Source organism: Canis lupus, chromosome X, assembly GCF_003254725.2.
Source record: "Canis lupus dingo isolate Sandy chromosome X, ASM325472v2, whole genome shotgun sequence".
NCBI lineage: Eukaryota > Metazoa > Chordata > Mammalia > Carnivora > Canidae > Canis > Canis lupus.
In genome coordinates this window covers 107,501,876-107,526,777 of record NC_064281.1, presented here as the reverse complement: position 1 = coordinate 107,526,777, position 24,902 = coordinate 107,501,876, and the positions used below count along the sequence as shown (strand labels likewise).

Genomic DNA, 24,902 nt, shown 5'->3' with positions numbered 1-24,902 from the left:
ACCCAGATTGCTCTTCCCCAAGGAGCTTCACGTCATCCATCAAATCCTATCACAGGCTGTCAGGAGGGTGCTGTCGCCAAGATACTTGGTGGTGCAAGGAGCTTGAGAACCAAGTTTAGGAACACACCACAAAAGTTGGGAAGAATCCCTCCGAAGGATCCCTCCTCCTCCACCCCCCCTCAACCTGCCCCCAGGGGCTTCAGGTGCTAGATAACAACAATAACGTTAAGGGCGCTTTATTATTCAAAAAATAAATAACAAGATAATCACAAGTTCACTCTGGAAACAATGGAGACTGCAGGTAGGTAGGAGAGATTTCCTTTAAATACAGTCATTTCAGGAGGAGGAGTGGGCAGCCTCTGCTCTCTCCTCCCGCCTACACTGGTGGAGAGGCAACAGGGTTGAAATAAGATAACCGATTAGCAACAGCCTGACTGTGGGGGGAGGGGGGCGGAGGAGGGAGAGAATGAGTGTCAGGGTGGCTGGTGGGGGCAGGGTTTTCCAGTTCTCCGCGCCATCAGACTTTCTGGAGCCTGTCCCCTCCATCGGGGCCCCGGGGACCCCGGGTCAACCGTAACTGACTGTGAGCTGAGGCTCCCTGTTGCCCTTCAGCATCTTCGCGGGGAAATCGAGTACATTCTCCAGTGAAAGACACTGCATGCAAAGAAACAAAACGAAACTGGACTAATTATCTGCCGTTTACTGAGGATTCAATCTGTGCATAATAGTCTCGTCTTTTTCATGGGACTCTCTGGACGTCTGCATCAGTGGGGCGGCTGCTTCCAGAATATCAACTCTTACCGACCGGGGCCTGTTGGCGCTGCCCCCGCCCTGTCATTCCCTTCTTGCAGCCCTCCACGCCTGGGGGTGTATAATAAATAGTTCTCCACGAGGAGGATCCTAGGGTTATAAATAGGCAGTTCAACAGGGGTGGTGGTCTTAACTGCTCGGCCGTATTACGAAGACCACCAACAGGAGCTGAGCTGCAGCCTGTGAGGTGCCAGCACTCAGAGTTTGAGTAAGCCAAAAGACGTGAAGCCGGTCCCGTGGCTCACTTGGCTTGGATCAGTCACGTTGACGAACACCGAAGCACCTGGATGCAATTCAAATACTCCTCCCAAGTGGATGGACTGTTGGCCGCAAGGTTTGGACGAGCCGCGGGAGCTCGCGGCGCGGAGTAAGACTCTCTCCGTTCCACTCGGGGAATGGAGGCATAGGCTGGCGACGAACGGAGCTTGACTCGAAGCTGCCCGATTGGAGCAGAAGGTGACTTGGGCATAGACGTAATAGAGTCCTTGTCTTTTCACGGCCAACTGTTTCCCATTCTCGAGGCTCACCAGGTTGCTGCTTATGGTGTAGTACCCTTTTGGCGCCCACCGCAGAACTGCAAGGAGAGGGGGAAATGCGTGGTGAGACGAAGCGTGCATGGCTCCCATCCCAGCACGACACAGGCCTTAATGGTGGATACTGGCTTCACGCACACAGGAAAGTTTGGGGTGCCAAGCATTCTCAAGGGCCCCTCCACCCCTCCGTCTGGCAAATCAGTAGGGGCTGCGCAGTCGGTGAGAGCTGGGTTCCAATCCAGACTTCAGTCACTTAATCTCCCTGGGCTGTTTACCCCCGTCTGTTACCCTCGTCTGTAACACGGGGATAGTATTATTACAGCGTCTTACAGACTCATTTTGAAGGTTAAACACAGCTGCCAGGCACAGTGAGTTTCCTTCCTCCTTTGGAGCCTTTAAAGCCAATTGGTCCTCGAACTTCAAGTGTGAGTGATTTCAAAGTGCCACATCCTACACTATGCACCGTCAAGCATTCACCGTCAAGCTGATGTGAACACTGCTGTCTTGCCTTCCTTGGATTCCAGAGTGGAAGAGTTGCCAGTTCATCTAGCTCAGCCTCCACTGCCGAAAGACCCCATCTCTTCCTACCTGCTCATGCTGTCACAAACCCAGCTGGCCTCCCACAGCAAGGACTAAAATTAGGCAAGGAAGTATGAAAATGAACCTGTCATTTCACAGTGTTTTGATCTTCCATTGTAGTGGGCGCCACCAACTTGAAAGTACCTGTGTTCTTGTGGCTAAACCTGAGTACCCACCAACGGTATGCCATTTTCTCGGCGGAGATGTTGAGTGGGTTCAAAGTACGGTGTGCGCCTGATTTCAAATCTCAGCTCCCACAGCGAGGTAGACTGCTGGGCATGGGGGCTGGGGAGAAGTCAAAGTATCGATCCTTAGCTTCCTTGAGCCCTCTTTTTAAGTTCCTACTTGGCCATCTATCAAGGTATCAGATTCAAGCTGTTAAGACTCCTCTTTTAGTAATAGGGAAGTCATCCTGAGATGTCTGACATTTCTTGGCCCTCCTGGCCACTCCAGAAATGATACTTCCTTATGATGCTTTCATTTTCAGGCCATTTGAGAAGCCAAGGGCAGGTTCTCTCTCTTTTAGTCCACTAAGATTATCTGTCCTAATCTTTTGCTGTGGGGTGCAGGTCAAGCCTGTGGCAGTGTGCCCGGGCAGGGGCAGGGGGTTTGGGACTGGGATGCAGTGAGGAATGTTGCTGTCCTCGCACCTGCGGACCTTCTGTGAGGCGGACTAGGAAATATGCTGGGACCAATATCGATCCTGGGCCCTTTGGCAGAATCTGAGTGCTGTGAAATATATCCAAGGGCAAGGATTTCTGTACAGGTGGCAAAGACCAGTGGGAAGCTACTCTTCTAGGTGGTGTCTCTGTCGCTGTTATGCAATCCAGGTGTGCAAGTGTCATGTGGATGGCCACCCTGGACATGCCAATACAGCTATGATATTCTCCCATTTCTAAGAATGGCTACCCAGCAGGGTTATTATGTATGGTAGGAATAACTGGTATTAATGAAAGGCTTTATGTTACTCTTCTGACATCTAGACTACAGTAAAGGAAGCTAAGTAATGGCACCTTACATTTATCTAGCACATGACAGTAAAAACTTCTTCCACATTAGCTGATTTGACACTGAAAGTCACCCTGTGAAGTCAGTGAGGCAGGAAACAGCAGTAAATGGACTTGCCCAAGATCACTTAGCAAGTGGTAGTCACTGTTCTGGAATCTCGTTTCAAAAACTTCCTATCCAGGGACACCTGAATGGCTCAATGGTTGAGTGTCTGTCTTCGGCTCAGGTCATGATCCGGGGGTCCTGGGATTGAATCCCACATTGGGCCCCCCACAGGGAGCCTGTCTCTCCCTCTGCCTGTATCTCTGACTCTCTCTGTATGTCTCTCAGGACTAAATACATAAAATCTTTAAAAAAAACTTCCTCTCCAGTGCTCTTCCTTCTGTATTATGATCCATGATAACCATTTATGTTACACTCACTGAGAAGCCCATGCCACCTCAGAGATAAGATGGTATCTCCTCTTCTCTCTCTTTGTCTGTCTCTATCTCTCTCTTGTTGTGTGTCTCACTCTCATACACACACACTGTTTAGAACTTCTTTCTGGAGCACTGTGCTAAATTTTTCCAAGACTACTCTGATGCCATCAGACTGCATTTATATCGCAAGGGGGTTTCATGCTCGCAGGCATGTTTCCATCCATTTATCAAATTCAACACATTCTCAGGCACCAGCTCTCTCAAGGTATATAGGTTTGGGAAAAAAAGATCTAAGAGCTAGAATGATGGCAGAATGTATATGGAAATAAACTCAGAGTTGAAAAGATTATAGTATGTCGTCTGTTGTTACTTCATTGGAAAATCTAACATCCTGGCACCTATTGATCTTTGCAGAATGATTTTACCTTTAATTTCCCTGAGGTTGGCCCCTGTGAGGCTGGGGTTAATCATACAGGGATTGACAGATGGGAGGAAGTACCCCCTGAGGCCCATTTACACACAGCGAAGAGGGGTTAGCATGAGGGATGCTCCTAGCCAGGAGGTCACTACCTGCCATCTCGTCTATGTTCTCAGACTAATGGTTCCTCCATCCAGCAATTCATCATTTAGAATCGGCCATTGAACAAGAACATAATGAGAACATCAGGATTGCTTCCCACCTCCTTTTGTCCCTTCAAGTCCCATCTGTGCTCCTGAGCTCACTTTGAAGACAAAGGAGAGCATAGGAGAGAGGTATGGGTGGATTGGTAAATTGGACCCCAGAGGAAGAGAGGAACCTGATCATTAGGCTTCATTGCTTCCACATCCCAGCTTTCCCACCTGGGTGACTGACTCAGATGTTTTGGACTTACCGGACGCTGGGTTACTACTAGCCTCACTTATGACATGGGCTGCAATTCGAGGATCCTGATCACCTGAAATGAAACCAGAAGTCAACTGTCAGGCCAAAGCAATACAAAACTTCCCACAGAACTATTTGGTCCGGTTCTACAGCTGTGTAATAGAGACTGGGCTTAAGTAGGCTATGCAAAAGGAAGAGCACAGCGGCCTGAAGTCCCTGTCACAGGGAAAAGCTGGTTTCTAGAATCTAAACACCGAATTGACTATTTTCACTGATCCCATTCTTCTAATGGTTGCTCAGTACTTGACTCCTCTTTACCGGATTGACGCAGGCTAAAACTCTGGTGTTCGTGAAACAGATTTTGAATCTTGCTGTTAGAAACAGCTCCCATCCATTGGGACCCTCACTGGGCCCCAATGTGGCGTTTGCATACCTAGCTGGCATGGTGCCAATTGTGTCTGACATCATCAAGCAACTGGCCAAACTATTGTTCCTAGCTCAAGTTGCTTCTCATGTAAAAATCTTGCTCTTTAATTAGATGTGTTCATATCCCATGTGAGGAGACTGTGTGCAAGTTTCTTTCTTATTTTTGTTCTCCAGGAATGAGCCTGGTGTCAGACACTTTGTAGGTGCCCTGTAAATATTGAATCAAATTGCATGACCAGAATAACCAGTTTTGTTCAGTTGATCCTTTTCCTGAAGACTGGTGGGCAACATCTACATGCACCCCATTTCCTCAAATTTCACTGTAAGTCACAGACAACATGATACCACTCAACACATTTTAAAATCATTCTGAAGACAAAACCTTCATGGAGATCAGATGACCCATGGCATCCAGAGCAATAGTTAAAGCAAGCTCTAAGTACTCTCTTTGCCTTGGAAAATACTATCTGTATCTCTGTATGCATATATTTCTTAGTGTGTACTAATTTGCACAAGCCACAGCATCATTTTCACTGGCATTATGAATAATACTGGTCTCCCAATGATGCCCCATCTCTCCCATGCTCAGCTGTTTGGCTCACTCCCGGCATTATTCTTGTGTTTGGGATGCTAAATTCTAAGAGGAACAGGGAGAAGAAAAGCCTTGGAAGGAGTCATGGGAGGAACAGTGGAAGACACGGGGAGGTTTAGCCTAGAGAAAGGGCCATGATTGCTGCTTTCAACATCTGGACAGCTGCTGTGTAGAAGCATTCTACTTTGCCTAGTATGGCCCCAAAGAGCAGGACTGGGTCCAATGAGTGGAGATTAAAGCAACAAATTTCAACTCCAGAGGAGAAAAGACTTCCCTCTGAGTAGTATAGTAATCTTTTTATAATTATTAGAGCCATTCCAAGATGGACCAGGATGAATAATGAGCTAGAAGGCGCCTAGGCGTGTTAGATCAGAGGCCAGATGGTCAGTGCTGTTAAGGAGATTCGTGCTCTGTGGGTGGCGCTGCATTGGAGAACCCTGCCTTCCAGTCAAGATCCCTTCAAGCCCTGAGATGTTCGAGATGTTCTGACATTAAGAACAGGGCAGAGAATAGAACGTTGTCACACAGAATCATTCCTTGATTGCAGACACTCAACTGGTCATGGTTCCCCACAAAAAAACAATTATCACTGAGCGATGAATGCCAGTGATGACTTTCTTGTCATCTTATCCTCTGTAGGCGGCACCAGGCTGTGGGGTTGCTTTGAGGAAGATACTGAAAATAGTGGCATTTCTTCATAGTTGGTATTGTTAGCATTAAAGGAACACAGCCTGCCTCATAAATGTGTACATATAAAGCCCTTCCAAATCACAGACATTAGAGAAGGTGTCGATTTAGCCATTGTGGTCCTGTTTTATTCCCAAGGCTAAAAGTTCCCTAATTCAACAGCTGGTTTGTTCAGTGTAATCAGCTTTAGGTTTTAAGTATTCAAAAAAATTGATAAATAGCAACCTACCTTTTTGCATTGCAATGTTTTCTTCTTTCTTCATTTCGTTGTTTAGCATTATCTCCTAAAATAAGAATTATTGCAAAAGGTCATTTTGACAGGAAACCTGGGGTTTTAGAGGCATCATTCATTTGGCATCTGTCATGACTCTATTGCCTGTTCCTGGTGGGGATTATCACATGGACTTAGATCCTGTTATTAATTCCATCATAGCGATTGGGAGCCTGTGGCTCTGACAGATGAGCTGACAACCCAGAAAGCCCAGGGGTGAACCTGGAAGCAGAATCTGGACCCTATTATTTCCACTGCAGTGCTCTCCAGACCAGTGGCTGTGATGCTGACCCTTCCTGTGACCCTGGCCTCCTTGCCTTTGACAGGTATTGACAAATAATGTTGAATGAGGAGATGTTTCTACCCTGGTTACCAGCATATAGAATATTACTAAACATAAAGCATGGCATGTATCTATTAAAATAAAACTGGTCTGAAATCTCTTAGGAAATGGTAAGAGTGAGTTTGACCTTGGGAAGAGATTCCGGACTATGAAAAGACCCTCAGACATTTTTTATTGTCAATGGGATGAGGAGATTCTCTCAATGCTGATCGCCTTATGTGGCCTGTATGTATAGAATATCAGCATATAGGAAACACAGGTAATCTCCCAATGATGCTGTTGTTCAAAGGCAAATGCAACACTTTTTAAGTGGTTTCTTTTCACTTAGCAATGGGGGAAGGCTAGAGGTGCTCAAAGAAATTTACAAGCATGGCCATCAACTCAAGTAGGAAGGGAATCATGGGTACAGCTGCCATTTTAAAGATACTGAATACAAGGCCTTGATGGCTTAACTGGCTGGCACGAGGTCAACCAAGGAGTCTGAGGCTGAAGCCAAGAGCAGAAACTCTGAGATCACATGCAGAGGCCGGCTTAGCTCACACCATCACTCTGGGCTCTAAGTACGAGGGCAGAGCACAGGAGCATTTTCATATCTGATAATCAGTCTTGGGCACCTTTCCATTACTGGACTCAATTTTCTACAGGGCCTTTCCTTTCGTCCTTCCCCAGGAGGAATCAGTGTTGGGACTGTTGAGCGTCCTGTTGTAGGCTCAGCTAGATTGCCAGATGGGAAGATGTAAGTCACAGAGCCCTAACGGGGAGCCTGTGCCTCAAAATGCTCACAGGGGCCACAGGGCTTCAACTTTCCACTTGAGCTAAAGTGTGGCGCTGAGAAAGTGCAGGGACAGGAAAATGTTTGTGAGACAGCCAGTAAACAAATGAGTATTTAGTGTCTTTTAAAAAATGGAGTGTGATGATCAAGGTTGAGATACTTTTAGGCTACGTGGTTTGCGCTGGTGTCAGGGCTTGGCCAAGATGAAAACGTGAAGTCAGCAAAGTCTTTTATGCACCCAGCCTTGCCTTTCTGTGAACTTTCCCTCAGCCACACTCCCCAGAGGCTTTTTTCTCCCCCTTGCTTCACTCTCCACCTTGACTAGAAGACTTCTTAAAGTTTACTTCCAGAAAATCTCAGATTAGTTATTTCTCTCTTACTGGGAAGTCTACATGAAAGGTATGGACAGGTGGACATTGACCTTGGAAAGGAAATGCTTTGACACCCCCCCCCCCATCAAAGACCGCTCAGGCCTCGGTGGGCAGACAACCCTGGAACTGACCAGTCTAGCGGGGTAGGGAGAGTAGTATGTTTTACTATGAAATTACACTATTTAAGACGCTGCCTGAAGTTACCCAAGCATAAGCCCATCTTCCCCTCCAAGTGACAGCTTGGTGTTACCTGCCTCAGGAGCTAATGAGTTACTCCTCACCAGAGCAGTCCAAACAGAGCTTGGTAACCACTTGGTAGGGATTTTGGGAAGTTCAGGGTTGATCATTGGATCTGGTGACTTCTAAGACCCCTTCAAGTCCTATGATTTGGAACCCCCAAATTCCAACCTTTCGTTGCCCTGGACCAGTCAGACCGCGAAGCCCAGAAAGAAAGCCTGCTAACACTCACTAGGAATATTAATATCCAATTTGGGGTTACTCTGTAGGTGGCCAGTTTGATTTCTTTTTAAAAGTCCAAAATATTGTTTAGAATGAGAAATTTGGGAGAATGGCATTGGAAAGGGAAACAGTGTTTGGGAGAGGACTGGGTGGCCAGAAGACATTTTGTTTAACTACCATGTGTGTCATAGGGCCACATGGCACCAACTAGGATCCCGCCCCTGTGGCAGTAGAGGCCAGGGGCTTCCTCTGCCATTCATGAGGAGCCCTGCTTCACATGCCTGAGACAGGCTGCCTTTCTAGAATAGGAAACTTTGAAGCTGTTTTCCTTGCTCCTACCCTGGGTCGCTGATTTGAGAAATTCTACATGTCTGCCCGGAAATAAAACCATTAGAAATGGGCCATTGAACTGTAAAACTCTCAGAAAGAAAGGGAGAGGAGGGGAAAAAGCAAAGGTGCTCTCACTGCCTTGGAGGGAATGCAAGGTTGGTCACATAATTACAGAATGTCAGAGTGGGTCATCTCAGCCCTCTCATTTGTAGATGACAAAACAGGCCAAGGGAGGTGAAGCCATTTGCCCAAGGTCGCACGGCCAAGCCTATTAAATATCCAATAAATATCTGGATTATGAACTGCTGTTCTGAAAGTGGCTGTCTTCACATTTAAATTTGCAACACCTCCCAACACCCTATAGTACCAGCCAGAATCCTCAGAGAACCAGAGAAACTCAAACCATTTCTAAGCCTAGCCAATAAAGAGGGAGTCTTCATCTAAAAACCTAGATTAGCGTAAAGAACACAAAAGGCAGCCATAGATTGGGGCTGCATTCTGATTCCTGGAGATGATGCAGGAATAGGCTCAGAAAAAAAGATCTTAAACCCTTTACTCCTGGGTTAAATATCATACATTATTTATATGCAAGAGCTAACTGCCCTTGGTTTATCCAGATACCTGCTTCCACCCACCCCCACCAGCTTGGCACAGAGCTGCCTTCTCTTCGGGACCCCAAAGTGAGCTGAGGGCCGAGGGTATTCTACTCAGCATCTGAGAGGGGAAACAAACAGGAAGACTTTTTGATGTTTTGCTTCAGGAGAAAGCTTCTAGACTCCCTCTCTGTGATGATGGAATTCATGTGGTAAGGGCATCCTCAGTAAACATTCTAAGACTTCTTGTTGTCAGTACCTATGACAGGCCCCAGTGACAGCAGTGACTGCACTGGGTCCTCTGTCCACCTCTGGTCTTAACAGACCCTAGAGTGGACTGGCTTCATGTGGGGTCTGGTCTGAGTGGCACCGAGAAAGTCCACTCCCCCAACCCCCCACAACCTCTCCTCACAATAAAAGGAAGAGATCTCACTTTCATATGTATGCACATATGTATGTATGTCTATACAACTTCTACACTTTCAGGTTGCCATTTCCCGACCTAGCAAAAGCAGTAAAAGTTTTCAATGAACTTTAATTAACAGCTGAGCTCCTTACCTTGAGAAAGGCTTCAAATTGGCTTTTAATTTCCTCACAGTTCAGTAAGGACAAGGACCCCTCCCCTTTGTTGCATTTCTGTAACGTTTTCATGAACACAAAATCTTCATAAAGATTCCTTTCATCTTCTATCTATTTGAGAAATAACAGGGACATGAGAAACATAATTCTGGAGAATATGGCTAATGATGTCTGCCTCTACAATTACTTCCACAGCATCAGTAATAGGAGGAGGGCTTTGCAGATATAAATGGGGAATAAAAGTCATTATACCAGATTACTGTTATTTGGTATTAGCTGTTAAAAAATTGACAAAAGCCAGCAACTATAACGTCACATTAACCAAAACTCTAGGTAGAAATCACAGCCATTCTAATAAAATTCCATTACACAGTGTACATTTTGTCCATGTATTATAGCAGCAATATTCTAGAATGATCATATTCCTCATTGCTCTAGTAATGATTGGTCATTGTGAACCCAGTGTATAAAATCATTTTCTGCTGAGCTCGTTTGCCCACCTCATCTTACTTTGTGCTGCAGTGCTTTATAAAAAGAAGTGAATTTGCAATGTGTGTCAATTAACTTGAGTTTCTAATTACATCACTCTTTTTAACTTTAGTATTTGTGGAAAACATTTGCATTTTTAAGGAAATCATCTTTCTTTCCCAGAGCTAACAAGATATTTTAGTTGCCAATGTCTTAGAATAATTAAATGTATGGAATTCACTTGTATAATCAACTGATTCCGTACCACTTTCTTGTTTTAAAATTCAATTTTTAGATTCAAAACAAGATCCAATTAGCCAGCGGCTTCCATTATTATCAAGAATGGGGCACATGGGTGGCTCAGGGGCACATGGGTGGCTCAGCAGTTGAGTATCTGCCTTTGGCTCAGGTTGAGATCCTCAGGATCTGGGATGGAGTCCCGAATCGGGATCCCCACAGGGAGCCTGCTTCTCCCTCTGCCTATGTCTCTGCTCTCTCTCTTATGAATAAATAAATAAAATCTTTAAAAAAAATAAAAGAGCACACCTCAATGCTTTGGTAAATTTGGTCAATGCCTTCCCCCATAGAGGCCAGGCTTGGGTCCAGGCATTTGATTGACAGAGCCCACCAGGCCAAACACAAACAACCAGGCCCAGAACCCCTCTCTTTACTCAACTAAAATGTGAGTTACCCAGTGAGTTGCCTCAACCATCACTGTCTCTCCTTATCCTGATGAAAAACATCCTGGCCTTCATTCTAGGATGGGATCTCAATAGAGGGCATTCAAACATCCCTGAGAAAATGTGGTCTCCAGATGCTGTACATCCACAATTCCCACATCCAGAGTTAGGGGAACAGCCAGATAATTCATCAAATTTCTCCTTTTCATCTGTGCTTGGGTTTCTGTCGGTACAGCCAATAATGCCCCTCAGTGGAAGTGGGTTAAGGCATTGAAACAGGACAAATCCTAACAGTTATTTTTTCCTAAGAATGCAAAAGTACTGAATAATCTACTCTACTGTTTTGTTCCCCTATGTCCCGCCACTTAAGAATGTAAAACATCTCAGAAGGCAACTGAGCAGCTTGCAACTAAAATCAGTGTTTGAAGAATTATAGAGAGAATGCCCTCTTTTACTCTAAGACAGCAAATTCCAGACTTATTTATCCATGTCTATGCTAATCTAAAATGCTATGAAGTTTCAGATCAAAGTCATACTCTCCTTCTCTAGTTAGCAATTAAAAAAAAGGTTGTCTCCATCAAAAAAAAACACAAATTTTTAAGCAAAACTTTAGCAAATAATTATAGAGAGAATGCCCCTTTTACTCTAAGATGGCAAATTCCAGACTTATCTGCATCTGTGCTAATCTAAAACACTATAAAGCTTCAGATCAAAGTCATATTCTCCTTCTCTAGTATTTACTTTGTGCCGGGCTCTGTTCTAAGCTTGCTACAAGGCTAAATTAATGTCATCTACCAGGTGGGTACTATTACCTTCCCCGTTTCTCAAATGTGGAAACTGAGGCACAGAAATATAAAATAACTTGCCCAGGATCGCAGAGCTGATAGGAGCCAGAGTCAAGATTTGAACGTAGGCAGTCTGACTCCAGAGCCCAAGCTCTCGACCAGAGACAAGAATAGGACATCTTACCAACTAGATGGCAAACATAATGCCACAAGACCTTTTTAGCCATTTGGCTTCCTACCATTGTCCATCATCTGGGTAGAACTAAAACCAGTCAACCTGCAAATCAATGAAGACCCCAACTTTCATTAATAAGGACTCTTGGTTCATCTTACCTTGTCCAATCTTCTGTGAAGATATACAGCAAAGAGTGCCGATCCAATCATCTGGGTGATGAGAAAAACAGTAAGCAAATACATAAAAATTTTCATACTGACGGGTGGTCCAGTGGCCACAGATCGGGGAGCAGTTTGGCTATATGTTTCGATCATGCTGTGTTAGAGTTGAAATGATATCTTCAGACCGAGAAGGTGGCAGAGGCAGCATGAAAACACTGTCAAAGTGGCCACCTTACTCAGGATTAGTTAAGAGCGCACAATCGTTGCAGCCCACACTTCCTGGAAAATGTGCTTCGTAGTCTTCTCTCCCAGCAAAAAAAGTTACGTAAAGGTTTTTTTTTTTTTTTTTTTTTTAATTATACCCATATCATTCACTTCCAGGCTTTCCCTTTTGTTAGTAAAGAAGAAACAAGTTTCTTCTTCCATACATTCATTCTTGCCTTGAAATGTCATAGACTTCTTAACAGACAATGGCAGTATTTTCCTATCGCTAGCTTTCTGGGTTCACCAATTTCAAGGAAAGTGACAAATTTGTCCACTAGCAACAGACTTATTTCAATTTCAATCTTACTAATACAAACCGGGAACCTGGCATATGGGGAAAGAAACATGTCAACAAAAGTTTGGATTGATTTGATGACTGATATACCCCTGGCTAATGGCTTCTCAACACTTCTTTAATCTGAAAATCCAAAGAAATCCCAGCACTTTTCAAGTCTACATGGCATGAAGCAAAAAGGAGTGCTGACAGTTATTTTTTTTAATTTAGCTGGAAAAGGTAATTCAAGAAAAAGAAATTTCTCAAAGGCCGAGAGGAGTGAGGTCTTAAAGGAAATTGGTCCAAAACTCTGGGATCAGGAGGTTAAAGTTGGAATCTTCACTTGACTTAGCCCAATTGCTTGTCTACACTGTTCCAGTCTGTCAGATAATTGCTGATGCTGATGTAATGGATCAGAATAGAGAACATATGCTCCGGTTAAGAGACCTGAATTCTAGTCCTTGCTCTATCAACAAATCACTATGGACCTCAGATGAATCACTTTACCTCTCTGGGTCTTGGTTTCCCCATATCCAAAAGGGGCAGTTGCACCTGCCTTGCCTATCTTATAGGCTGCTGCAAAGATCAAATAAAAATGTGTACGAAAGATCTTTGAGACGTGTTAAGTGACAGACAACTCATTCTGAATTTGGGGGAATTTGTTTAGCTGAAGATAATGAGTTTTCCAAATAATCACCACCTCATTACATACTAGTAAAAAAAACAAAAGAACAATAACAACATCAAAAACACCTAAAGTTTTGACAATGAATTGAATCACTGAGGTATGTGGATTATGCATTTCTCAATGTCTTCTGTATCATTTTATCAGATTGCCTTTGAAACAAAAGCAACTGTGGAAATCCCTACCCCACATCCCAACCTGGTCTAGAAACCATGATAAGATCATTTTGGTGATTCCTATAAAATTGTTTTGAGAGACAAATAGGAAATGTAACAAAGTGCTCTTGTAGGCACACTATCTGTATTGTTAGCACCTGCTCTCTTCCCCTCCCACGCGCCAGCATCCTGTCCTGGGCTCAGAGCTGTGTAGCTTTTCACTACATCTGCCAAGTAGGTAGCTTCCACGCACGTGATAAACTTTCATTAGTCAAGTCAGAGGCTTCGGTTCCTAGACAAGTAACCCGAGTTGAACTGAAGGAAAATAATCATGAGATCCAGAATGGGCTTTAGGACTTCTCCAAAGCCCCTGTTTCATACAATTACAGAATGCCAGAAGCGCAAGGGCCCTGCCAAGATCAGCTTGGCCAAATGCCGAGAGGGAGGACGCTCAAGGCACTGCCATAGAGATGTAAGCAATGTCAGGATTTGCTCACATGATCGCCTTCCAGAAAGAGTTGCTGTCCAATCTCCCTGCCTCCCACTTCCCCAGCTTCAGCCTTCTGCAATATGACTTCGGCCCCAGTATTCCCCCGGAACTGTTCCCACCATTATTAGCACAATAGTTTTGGCTGAATACTTTTTATGGTTCATTTTTAATGACCTTTCTATCCGTCCATTAACCTATGATTCTATTGTCACCCTTCTGAAAGCTTGTCCCCCTAGACTCTCAGAATACTTCTTTGTGTGACTCCCTTTTTACTCTGTTCCCCTTAAAACTTTGGTATTCCTCATCCTCATTCTCCCCTCCTCTTTTCTCTTTCCCCGCCCCTCCCCTCTCCCCTTCCTCATTCTACACGTTTTCCTTGGGTGATTCCCATCCACTGTCATGGTTTTCACTATCACCTTCATTGTGATAAATCCAAAATCTATAACTACAACCTTGAAATTCAGTTTTGTAAGTATAGGTACCTCTGAACATTTCCACTTGGTTCTCCCAAAGCCACCTCCTATTTGCATGTCCTATACTTAACTCCACTTCCAACCCAGACCTGTTCTCCCTCAGGGTGCTTCCTATCTCAGGATACAGTGCTACTATATCCACCTAATTGCCCAGGTCAGAGACCAGGGAACTGTCCATGATTCCTCCCTCTCTCTTGCCCAGATTCCTCCCCAATTCCAGTGGCTTCTTCTTCCCCAAAGCTTCTTGACTGCCACCACTTTTTTTCTGCCAATATCAGAGAAGGCCCATGTCCCCTCTCTCCTAGATTACTGATTTGTACTCTTCTAATTTATCTCCTTGCTTCCCTTGCTGCCCTACCCTATCTACCCTTCATACTGCTGGAAGAATGTTAATTCTAAATCTTATAAGTGACCGTATTATCTAATCTGACTTGACCCCCTAAGATTCTGCATCAGATGCAGGGAAACAGAATGATGGAGTGCCCTGGTGTGTTCAACATGAATGGGATTAACTCCAGAAGAGCCCACTTGCACTTCAATCCTTGAAGCCTCCTCTTTCTTCCATCCTTCTTGTGCCTGGTCCTCTACAACAATTGGCTACCTTTCCAACTTCCAAACTTGAGCTCTATTTTCTGATTTCTGATTCTTGATCAAAAATCCTTTGTGTTGGGATGTCCCGTACCTGTCTCTCCTCCAAGAAGGAGTGGCCTTGGCCCTGGTGTTGGGTCCCCTTTAAAAATCCTCAGCTGCTTAATGCATCCAAAAGTGATTCTTAACCTTAGTTTCCAAGAAATCTATGGGTCTATGGAGTGCACAAAAGTGCCTGTAGCCAAAGTCAAATATTGACCATCTTTCTCTTAGTTCACAGAAAGAATAAAGCTAATGCATTGCATTGTTTCATTTTTCAGTTTTTCTTATGCAAAATTTTCTTAAATCTCTGTTATCCTTTTTTACTACCACTTTCCTGCTAGCCAGTGACTGAATTGCAACAAATAAGTATGAAGGGGAAAGTTAAAAAACCAATGGATCATACTTCAACAGTTTGTTTTTGGTGTGACTATGCTTGTGGTTGTGATTTTATATTGATAACCTAGAACACAGTCATAGTTTCTGCTAGGAAAATTATTTCCAGTACATACGAAAGAGTTAAATATATCAGCATTTTGTTTGTTCTACAAACGGCCTCACAGACTCTTTTCCCTGAACATGTCTGGAAAACCCTAGCCTAGAGCACAGCATCTCAATTCTTAGCACAGAACGTGATCTGCCCCTTGCCCACCTTTCTGTCTTCATCTCTTGTAACTTGCTCCCACTCAACCCTGAGCATCAGCCATATCAAGCTAGGTCAATTCCTAAATGTGCTGTGCTTAGTCAAACTGTTCCCCATGAACATGCTGACTCCCTCCACCCTTAGTCATTAAGGTTGATGAAGAGATCACCCCCTCTGAAACATCCCCTCCCAGCAGACAAGGTGGGAGGCTTAATCCACATGAATCCATCTTCTGTACTTCATCTACCCTAGCATTTGCCACATTATCTCATAATTGACTTGTTTGATTTTCCTACCATTAGCTTGTAGAGGAAAGGGACAATCAGAAAAAAAACCCCACCTCAGAATCCTTGCTTCCTGACATTTTGTAAGGAATTAGTAAATCTCGGCCAATTTAGTAAATTTTAAGAGGATGGAAAGGAGAACTATACAACATTCTAATCTGATACAATGGCACTGGCTGGGCTCTCTGGTGATACAAATGAGAATATATTTGTTTTGAGTTTGCTTCTTTTCCTCTAATTGTCTTTGTCTCCTCTGGGGTCAGTTCCATTTGTTTATGGGATCAGTTCCATTTGTTTATGTTGGTCCTTTTCTTTCATGTTGATAGTCTTCCTCAAATATCTGATGACCCTTTATTGTCTGGTCATATTTATGAATGAAAAACTATGTGCGTTTTTATGGGTAGATAGCATGGATTTCCTCTGCAATTGCACTGATCTGTTTCCCCCCACAAACACTTCTCCGGAATGGGAGGGCTGACTGTGGGTTCTGTTTCAGTGGGTAGAGCCTGTCAACAGGCAGGCTTCCCTTTAGGTTATGTGGGTGGAGAGGCAGGAAGGCCTGGGACCCCCACAACTGATAAAGCAAGGAGGGCTTTTCTCTGGGGGGTGAAGACCTTAAGAGGGTTTCACTCTTGACTGAGCTGGTTTTCCTTTTGTTTTCTTTTTTCTATCTTTTGCAAAGGTCTTAGCACTCTCCCTAGAGCCCTCCTCTGGCAACTCAGCCTGAGGGCCTAGGGAGGCCTTATGCTGCTGCTGCTGCTGACAAAGGGCTCTTGGGTGGGGGGAGAGAAGAGAGCCCACCTGTCCCAGCTGCTTTACTGCAGCTCTTCAATAAGTTATCACAATGATTCCTTCTCAGCCTACCCCTGCTCTCTGCATTCATTGTCTCTGAGATTGGTGTCCCCTTGGGAAAACCCACTCTTACCTCTTGAGTACCTGAATTGCAATGCTTTCTACTTGGATTTCTCTTCTAGTCCAAATTCATTGTCTTCCTTACTTGAGGGTATCACTCAAAATTTATTTCACACTGATGTTACCTTTTTTTGTTTCCCATAGTTGTTGTGATTTCACTCTTTTTACGTTTATTCTTGGCCAAATAATATATTCACATGGTTAAAAAGGTAAATGATGGGGTACCTGGGTGGCTCAGTGGTTGAGCATCTGCCTTTGGCTCAGGTTGACCTCAGATCCTGGGGTCCTGGGATCGAGTCCCAGTTTAGGCTCCCCGCAGGGAGCCTGCTTCTCCCTCTGCTTATGTCTCTGCCGCTCTCTCTATGTCTCTCATGAACAAATAAATAAAATATTTTTTAAAAGGTAAGTGATATAAAGTAATGTGCAGTGTAAAGTCATCTTTCCACCTCTTTCTCCCAGTTCTCCATTGTCAACCAATGTTAGTTTCTCACATATCTTCCAGAGTTGCTTCTCTATGCATTCAAGCAAGTACATAGATATTCTCTTTCACCTTTATTTACACACAGTAGTATTTAATACTCTATTCTGCAACTTTGTTTTTTCATTTAACAATATATTTTGGAGATTATCCCATGTCAGCAAAGTGCTTCTTTATTCTTTTTTTACAACTGCATAATATTCCATTGTATAATGACATACCACAATTTATTTAACTAGTTCCCTATTGATAAACATTTAAGTTAGGTCTTATGATATTGAACAATGCTGCCACAGGGGTGCCTGGATGGCTCAGTCAGTTGAGAACCTGACTCTTGGTTTCCACTCAGGTCATGATCTCATGGGTCAGGAGGTTGAGCTCCCAGTCCGGGTCCAAGCTCAGTGGGCAGTCGGCTTGAAGTTCTCCCCCTCTGCCCCTCCCTCAACTTGCACACACAGACTCTCTCTCTCTCTCAAACAAATAAATAAATATTTTTAAAAAGTAATAAACAATGCTGCAACATAAAACCCTGTACTGATTCATTTTTTAAAGTTTCTTTTCAGACATTTCTGTGAGATTTGGAAGGCAAAAAAAAAAATCACATATTTTTTTAAAAACATTGAACAATAAACATGTTAACCTAAACAAGCACATCACACTCAAAGGAAGATAATTTAAAAGTTATTGTTTATTTTCTATTAGTCAACAGACAATAAAAATCTCCATTATCAATGCATAATAAATTATTTGTTATACACTCTCTTCAAAGCCAGATATTGCATTTTAAATTTTTTTTAATTTTTATTTATTTATGATAGTCACAGAGAGAGAAAGAGAGAGAGGCAGAGACATAGGCAGAGGGAGAAGCAGGCTCCATGCACCGGAAGCCCGATGTGGGATTCGATCCCGGGTCTCCAGGATCGCGCCCTGGGCCAAAGGCAGGCGCCAAACCGCTGCGCCACCCAGGGATCCCCAGATATTGCATTTTAAAGCTTCCAACGCAAAATTTCTATCCAGCCTTGAGAATTTTTTTGGCCCCATGAATGATTCTCCACGTAGATCTGCAGCAAAAAGCCAAATATGAGATGCTCTCTGGTGCCTCCATCCACAATACTGCCCTTGTTAGCTAGATTGGTAAGAAGCAATTACAGGAGACATTTCTCTCAACCAGTTCATTTGCTCAGATCAACATTCACTGAGTGCCTACTGTGGCCTGGGTGCTGAGCTGGATGCTGGGGATACAAAGATAAAGACAATAGTCCCTTCCTTGCCAGGAGCTCCCAGTTCAGAGCAAACAACTAATATACAAGCAAACAAACATAAAACAATGTGACAAATGCCCCAGTAGAGATGCATACAGACTGCTGTGGGAACAGTAAGGAGGAGTACCTATGCAGCAGGTGGCTGGGATAGAAAGAATATCAGGGAAGGCTCCCTAGAAGAAGAGATACGTGTCATAACTTTGAATCCTGGCTTCTAGCACTCCACTGACAAATCCCACATTCAGTGCCAATCTACTGTCCTTGGCTTTTCTTTTTTTTTTTTTCTTTAAGTTTCAGTTTATTTTATTTTTTATTTATGATAGTCACACACAGAGAGAGAGAGAGAGAGAGAGAGGCAGAGACATAGGCAGAGGGAGAAGCAGGCTCCATGCACCGGGAGCCCGACATGGGATTCGATCCCAGGTCTCCAGGATCGCGCCCTGGGCCAAAGGCAGGCGCCAAACCGCTGCGCCACCCAGGGATCCCGTCCTTGGCTTTTCTAGTCCAGAATCTTCCATCCCTTTTCATTCTGTAGTAATCTTCTAGTTGACTGTACTGACTCTAACACGGAGGAGTAAGGTAGGAGGGGGTTGGGGATAATCATCTCCAGCATAAACGAATGACATTGAGGACAAGGATGTTTGGAATGTTGGCCTGGTTTTAGGTATTAGTTTTGCTAGTTTTTTGTGACCAGAATCCTCAATCTCTGTTACTACTAGCTGCCTACCTCCATCCTAGATCCCCAAAGTGAATTTTGTTGGCAAATATTCACTCGTTGTTTCTGACTTTTGGGCATTCTGCCTCCACTCCCCATTAGTGTAAGAAAAATACAGCTGTATTTATCTATATACTTAGATTAACACTGATTACCACTGGGAAGTAGAACTGGGGGATGGGGAGGCAAATCTTACTTTTTGCCCTATACCCTCTCCACTTTTTGCACTATTTTTAACAGTGAACATATTTTACTTTTATCATGATTTATTCTTTTTTTTTTTTTTTTAAATTTTTATTTATTTATGATAGTCACAGAGAGAGAGAGAGGCACAGAGACACAGGCAGAGGGAGAAGCAGGCTCCATGCACCGGGAGCCCGACGTGGGATTCGATCCCGGGCCTCCAGGATCGCGCCCTGGGCCAAAGGCAGGCGCCAAACCGCTGCGCCACCCAGGGATCCCTGATTTATTCTTTAATAAACTTTTATTGACAAAAACGTTTACAAACAGAAAAATGCACAAATCATAAGCTTAATGAATATTCATAAAGAAAACATATCCATTGTAATCATCACCCAGATGGAGACATTCACAGTGCCTCTGAAGCCCCCCACTTGTCTTCTCCCAGTCATCTCTACTCACAAAGGTAACCACTATTCTGCCTTCTATCACCAAAGATCATTCTGACTGGAAGTTCCAGTTGCTACTTATCCTCACTAGCTCTTGGTATCATCTGTATTGTTTATCTCGGCCATTCTAATAGATCTATAATATAACCTCATTATAATTTTGATCTGTATTTCCCTAATGGTTAATGATGTTGAACATCTTTGCATATATTCATTTGCTACCAATATGTGCTCTTTGTTGCTAACATTTTTCAAAAATATAGAACACGATCATTTAAAACAATTGCTTGAAAATTATAATGCCACTTACCTGACCAGGGAAGAGTCTTTGAGTGTAACAATCCTTCTGAGAGGCAGATTAGGGTGGTGGAAATAGCCAGAATTTGGTAGCCGACATTCCAGACTATTCTACTTGCTGTGGGATCTTAGGTGAACTATTTAACCATTTTTTGTGCCATAGTTGCTTTGTCTATAAAGTAGAGATAAGAATAGTTCCTGCTGCATTGGGTTGTCCTGAGTATCAATGAGAAAATTATATAAGGCAATATGCTCCATGCCTGAGAGGGGAAATGTTCATCAGTGTTCTCTCTACCTGTCTAGCCAAACCTGGAGACCAGGGGAGGGAAGTTCATTCTTGAGGCAGTCAGCAGCTTAGTATATGAGGGAGACTGGGTGAGTGATTCCTCTATTTCTGGCTCTAAAGATTAAACACTCCAAAGTTGTTTTCTGGATGCAGAATTCTGTCCCCTCACTCACTGCTGTGCTCCCCACCCCCCAAGCAGCTGGAACATCCTACTTTGAGGAAAACTCTAGGAGAAATTTCTGGTCACAAACAACTGGGTTCTTAGATGCTGCTGGACCCCTTTTATGTGTGTCCTAACACCTCCTGCTGTGTGTCTAGCAGAAAGACACGAATCCCACAGCATCTTTCTGTATAATTCCCAAAGGTTTTCCCATTGATGCCTTCTATGGCAAGATGGCTTGAGATGCCTTGTGGCTAACAGCATGTAGTCAACATCTATGTAGCAAATATTTGCCCAGCGCTTAGCAAGCACTAGTCTCTCTGATAGGTCTGAGGAACCAAAATGAAGAAGAAAGGACTGCTAGTTAAGGAGACAGGAAAATGTCACAGTAGGGCAAGTAGATAGGGTTGGCGGAGCATGGAGGTAGAGAGTGGAGTATGAGAGGGTCTGAGAGGGCTCCTGGAGGAGGGAAGGTTAGAGCCCTGAGATAATTGTCTGGGTGAGAGAGGAATGCACTCCAGGTACAGGAAATAGCACATGCAAAGACCCAGAGAGTGAGATGCTTTCTCCTCTTGAGGCTGCATGTTTGGGACCAAAGCCTTGCTCTGGGATCTGCACAGCACCCAACTTCTTCCAATGGGCCCTTAAGGTGGAACACAGAATACTGAGTCTTGATAGTACAAAAATCCCCTTTGTTCCAGACTGAGCATCTCAGGGATCAGGTGCTCTACAGGGAGGTATTATTATTATTGGCACCCATTTTCCTTCAGAAATCAGATTGATATGAGTGAACATCTGTGTGGTTGTAGCCCATTTTCAGCCTCCCTCATTCCAGTCTTAGCCTGCCTTCTGCACCTCCCCTAGAGCTCCAGAACTCTGGTAGCCTGGCCCCTAGCGCCTATGCACCAAGACCCCAACACACAGCCTTTCCTTGGGCCCTTCTTATCTACCCTTATCCAATCCTTCTTCTTGACTTCACAAGTTCAGGGTTCCTTCCCATCTCTTTCACTCTGTCTCTCCCCAACTTCTAACTATAATTGTTCAGGCTGCCCTCTTTAGTTCTGACCCTAGGATTGAGCAGTCTTGTCTCTCATCCTTCCTGTGTTTCACTCCTGGGACTGTTTCTGAAAGAGCACTTCTGCTCCTAAACCGGTTCCTCCATAACCTCACAGGAGACTGTCTTCTTAGCAGAGACATTACTCAGAGGATCTCTAGTTCTCCCACGGGATTTCCTGGGGCCAGCCCCCTGTTTTCATAAGTGGGGAAATTGAGGCTCGAGGAAAGGGGATGACTTACCAAAGTCATGTTTGTAGCAAGTTAGTGGTAGAGACTAGCCCAGGCCACCAAACTTCCAGCCAATGCTCTTTCCTGGGGAATCAGACTGCTCCTCGCAAGGCTCAGATCTTCTAGCCGGCATCGGCTCCCACCCACTGAGCGCACAGTGCACCATCTCTGTTAGCACTTCCTTCCTGAGTCAGTTCATTAAGACTGCAGCTGGCCGGTCCAGGCTTCTGACTCAGCAGCTTAGCAATGAACATCCAACCATGTCTGCATACAATTAAGGAAATGCCAGGGGCAGGAAACATTTTTTTTTCTGGCAGAGTGGGGGTACAAAAGGAGGTGAAGAGATTCAATTAAATTATAAGATGTCAGGGACCACAGTGGGGGTAAGGTAAGGAGTGGAAGGGTTGTATCAAAGGGTTTAGGATTAGTAGTTTGATACATTTTGGTACAGAAGTATATTTACTGGCTTACAAGGAACAGTGCAGTACAAATATCATGGCAAAGATAGAATGTTTCCATAGCTTCCATGGTGTAAACGTAAGTTGAGTGTCCCCAAAATGCCTATGAGTACTAATTAGAAATTAGCTGTATGTTCCCTTCCATTCTCTCCACCCATGTCAATTTTTGCCCACAGGTTAATAGTTTGAAATGATTACCACACCTTTGAAAGCTGTTGTGGCTCAAGTGTTCACCTGCAAATAAAGAGTTGAGAACTTTTCTCCTTCACAAGGTCCCACAGTGAATGGTGCCATCTGGCTAAGTGTAGACTTAGAATAGCTCCCACCAGAGCACATCTACATCTCATCCAGCATCCAGTCCAATCAAAGATTTTAAAACAGTGATATCTATGCCCAATATGGGGCTTGAACTCACAGCCCTGAGGTCAAGAGTGGCATGCTCTACCGACTGAGCTAGCCAGGTGCCACCCCCACAACTGAGGATTTTGACATCAAGATGTTTTCTGACTTGGAGGAGCAGAAAGCCCTGGCCCCCTGTATTGTGACAGAGTCGTGGATGTCTAGACACTGCCCTCCCAACATGGAAGAACCAACCACATTTGAAGCATGTTCAAATAAACAATGGGGTTGACACTTGTGCTGGGTTGAATTGCATCCCCCTAAAGTTCTTGTCCACCTGGAATCTATGGATGTGACCTTATTTGGAAATAGAATCCTTGCAGATATTAGTTAAAATCAGATGAGGCTGACTGTTCGCGGGGCATTGCCTGCGAGCGCCCGCGGCCCAGCCGCTACCATGAGCCGGGCCAGCAGGCTGCAGAGGCAAGTTTTGAGCTTGTACCGCAGGCCAGGTGCCAAGGCTCGAGCACAGGCCGCGTTCCGGCAGCACGCCTCATTGCCACGCTCCGACGTGCTACATATCGAGTACCTGTGCCGCCATGGGTGGCGCCAGCTGCAGCTGCTACGCTCAGGTCACACCAAGGCCATGGGTGCCTTCGTGCGCCGGCAGGGGCCAACCAAGGAGTCCAGCAGCGCGGGGGCCTCAGGAGCCCAGCCTGAGGATGGTGGTGGTCCGAGGAACCCCTTCGACAGCATGGGGTCACCAGAGACCCCTCCGGATGGGCGGTGACAGGCCAAGGAGCTCACCCGGTAGCACAGGGGAAGCAGGGGCCCTCCTGACTGCGTGGGGAGACCAGGGAACCCACTTGATGGAAGGGGAGATGTCTTGAGAAGACCAGCTCGATAGATTGGGTAAATTGGAGAGCCCTCCTCAGGACGTGAGGTCCTAGAGACCCCGATGATGGATGCTGAGAGGTACCTGACCTTTCCCCATCCATGATCGAATTCTCCCCATGAGGGTTTGGGGCGGCTTGGTTGCTGGCTGGCTGAACTGCATCAAGCTGAGAGCTACTTACCCTAAAGCTTGGGGAGCCAGGACGCCCGCCGTGGGACAGAAAGAATATGCCCTTCTCTTGACCCCGGACTCCCCTCTCTTGTGTTTAACTCTGAAAAGAGCAGACTTTTTGCCAAGAACTTTGAGAAGATACCCTGATGGATGGTGAGAAGCCCTGAATCCCCCTTTGGAGAACTTTCTTCCCGTTAATTGAGGCAGACTAGGACTTGGGAGGAAGGGGCTGGGGTATCTTAGCCCTTCTGATCAACTAAAGACCCCTCAAGACCTATACTTGATGGTTCTAAGGGGGGAACCCTGACTCCTCCACCCTTCTCCCAGGACTACTGAACAAAAGGAATAAAATCGGGGATGTTATTTCAAAAGTAAATAAATAAATAAATAAATAAATAAATAAATTCAGATGAGGCTATACTGAATTAGGATGGGCCTTATCCAATGTTTGCTGTCCCTATAAGAAGAGGAAAATTTGGTCACCAACACACAATAAAAGAAGATGCCAACGTGACAGGCAGAGATTGAAGTAATTACTACCACAAGCCAAGTAACAACAAGGATTATTGGCAACCACCAGAGGCCAAAAGAGGCAAGAAAGGATTCTTCCTTAGAGTCTTCAGAGGGAGCATGGCCCTGCTGACACCTTCATCTTGAACTTCTGGCCTGTAGAACTGTGAGAGAATAAATTTCCATTATTTTAAGCTATCTAATTTGTGGTAGCTTATGTGTGGAGTGTGCAAGCTTGCAATGGAAGGCATTGGAACCAAATACAACACTTGTATGGAAAAAGTTGGCCCCATCTTGTGAAATGCTGTGCTGGTCATAACATGAAGAGAAAGATGCTGTGTGACCCTTCTGGTTATGCTCTACACTGATCTACACATGCATAGAGTGATAAGCCTGGAAGGTACAACAAGACTCATCTATGAGTGATAAATTCTGGAAAATTATGATCTGCTTGCTTTAAATTGTCTATCTTTTCTAAGTTTCCCACAATGAATATGTATTATCTGTGTAAAAATTATGTGTCTCTGGCTACCTGTCATCTATTTATCTACCTCCCTATCTTTGATTGTTAGTACTCTCATGTACTCACAGAATACTTCTAAGTGAAATATTCCCAGGGTACCTTCATTTCTTATAGGTCTGCAGTTAGGAACTACTCCCTATAAGCCTTGGCAGGGGTAAGGGTAGACAAAAATAAAGCCATATATT

The 24,902-nt window shown here is 44.5% G+C and overlaps 2 protein-coding genes across 4 annotated transcripts; one reads left to right on the top strand and one right to left on the bottom strand.

Annotated features, from left to right (window-relative positions):
• Positions 1 to 220: 220 nt before the first annotated feature.
• Positions 221 to 22,012, bottom strand: CD40LG (CD40 ligand). Of its 3 annotated transcripts, XM_025460902.2 has the most exons (7): positions 21,834 to 22,012; positions 20,105 to 20,263; positions 11,901 to 11,951; positions 9,614 to 9,745; positions 6,146 to 6,200; positions 4,222 to 4,284; positions 221 to 1,384 (listed from the first exon to the last, which is right to left on the bottom strand). In XM_025460902.2, exons 3-7 carry the CDS (start codon positions 11,949 to 11,951, stop codon positions 1,008 to 1,010), a joined length of 678 nt encoding a protein of 225 aa, XP_025316687.1. In that variant the 5' UTR covers positions 20,105 to 20,263; positions 21,834 to 22,012; the 3' UTR covers positions 221 to 1,007. The 3 variants fall into 3 exon arrangements, with proteins under 3 accessions (XP_025316687.1, XP_025316686.1, XP_025316685.1); XM_025460901.2 differs by lacking the exon at positions 20,105 to 20,263; XM_025460900.3 differs by lacking the exons at positions 20,105 to 20,263; positions 21,834 to 22,012 and having other exon boundaries at positions 11,901 to 12,173.
• A 1,063-nt stretch (positions 22,013 to 23,075) lies between these two features.
• LOC112668592 (succinate dehydrogenase assembly factor 1, mitochondrial-like) lies at positions 23,076 to 24,446 on the top strand. The gene has a single exon (XM_025460976.3). It carries the CDS (start codon positions 23,076 to 23,078, stop codon positions 23,406 to 23,408), a length of 333 nt encoding a protein of 110 aa, XP_025316761.3. The 3' UTR covers positions 23,409 to 24,446.
• The last annotated feature ends 456 nt before the right edge of the window (positions 24,447 to 24,902 follow it).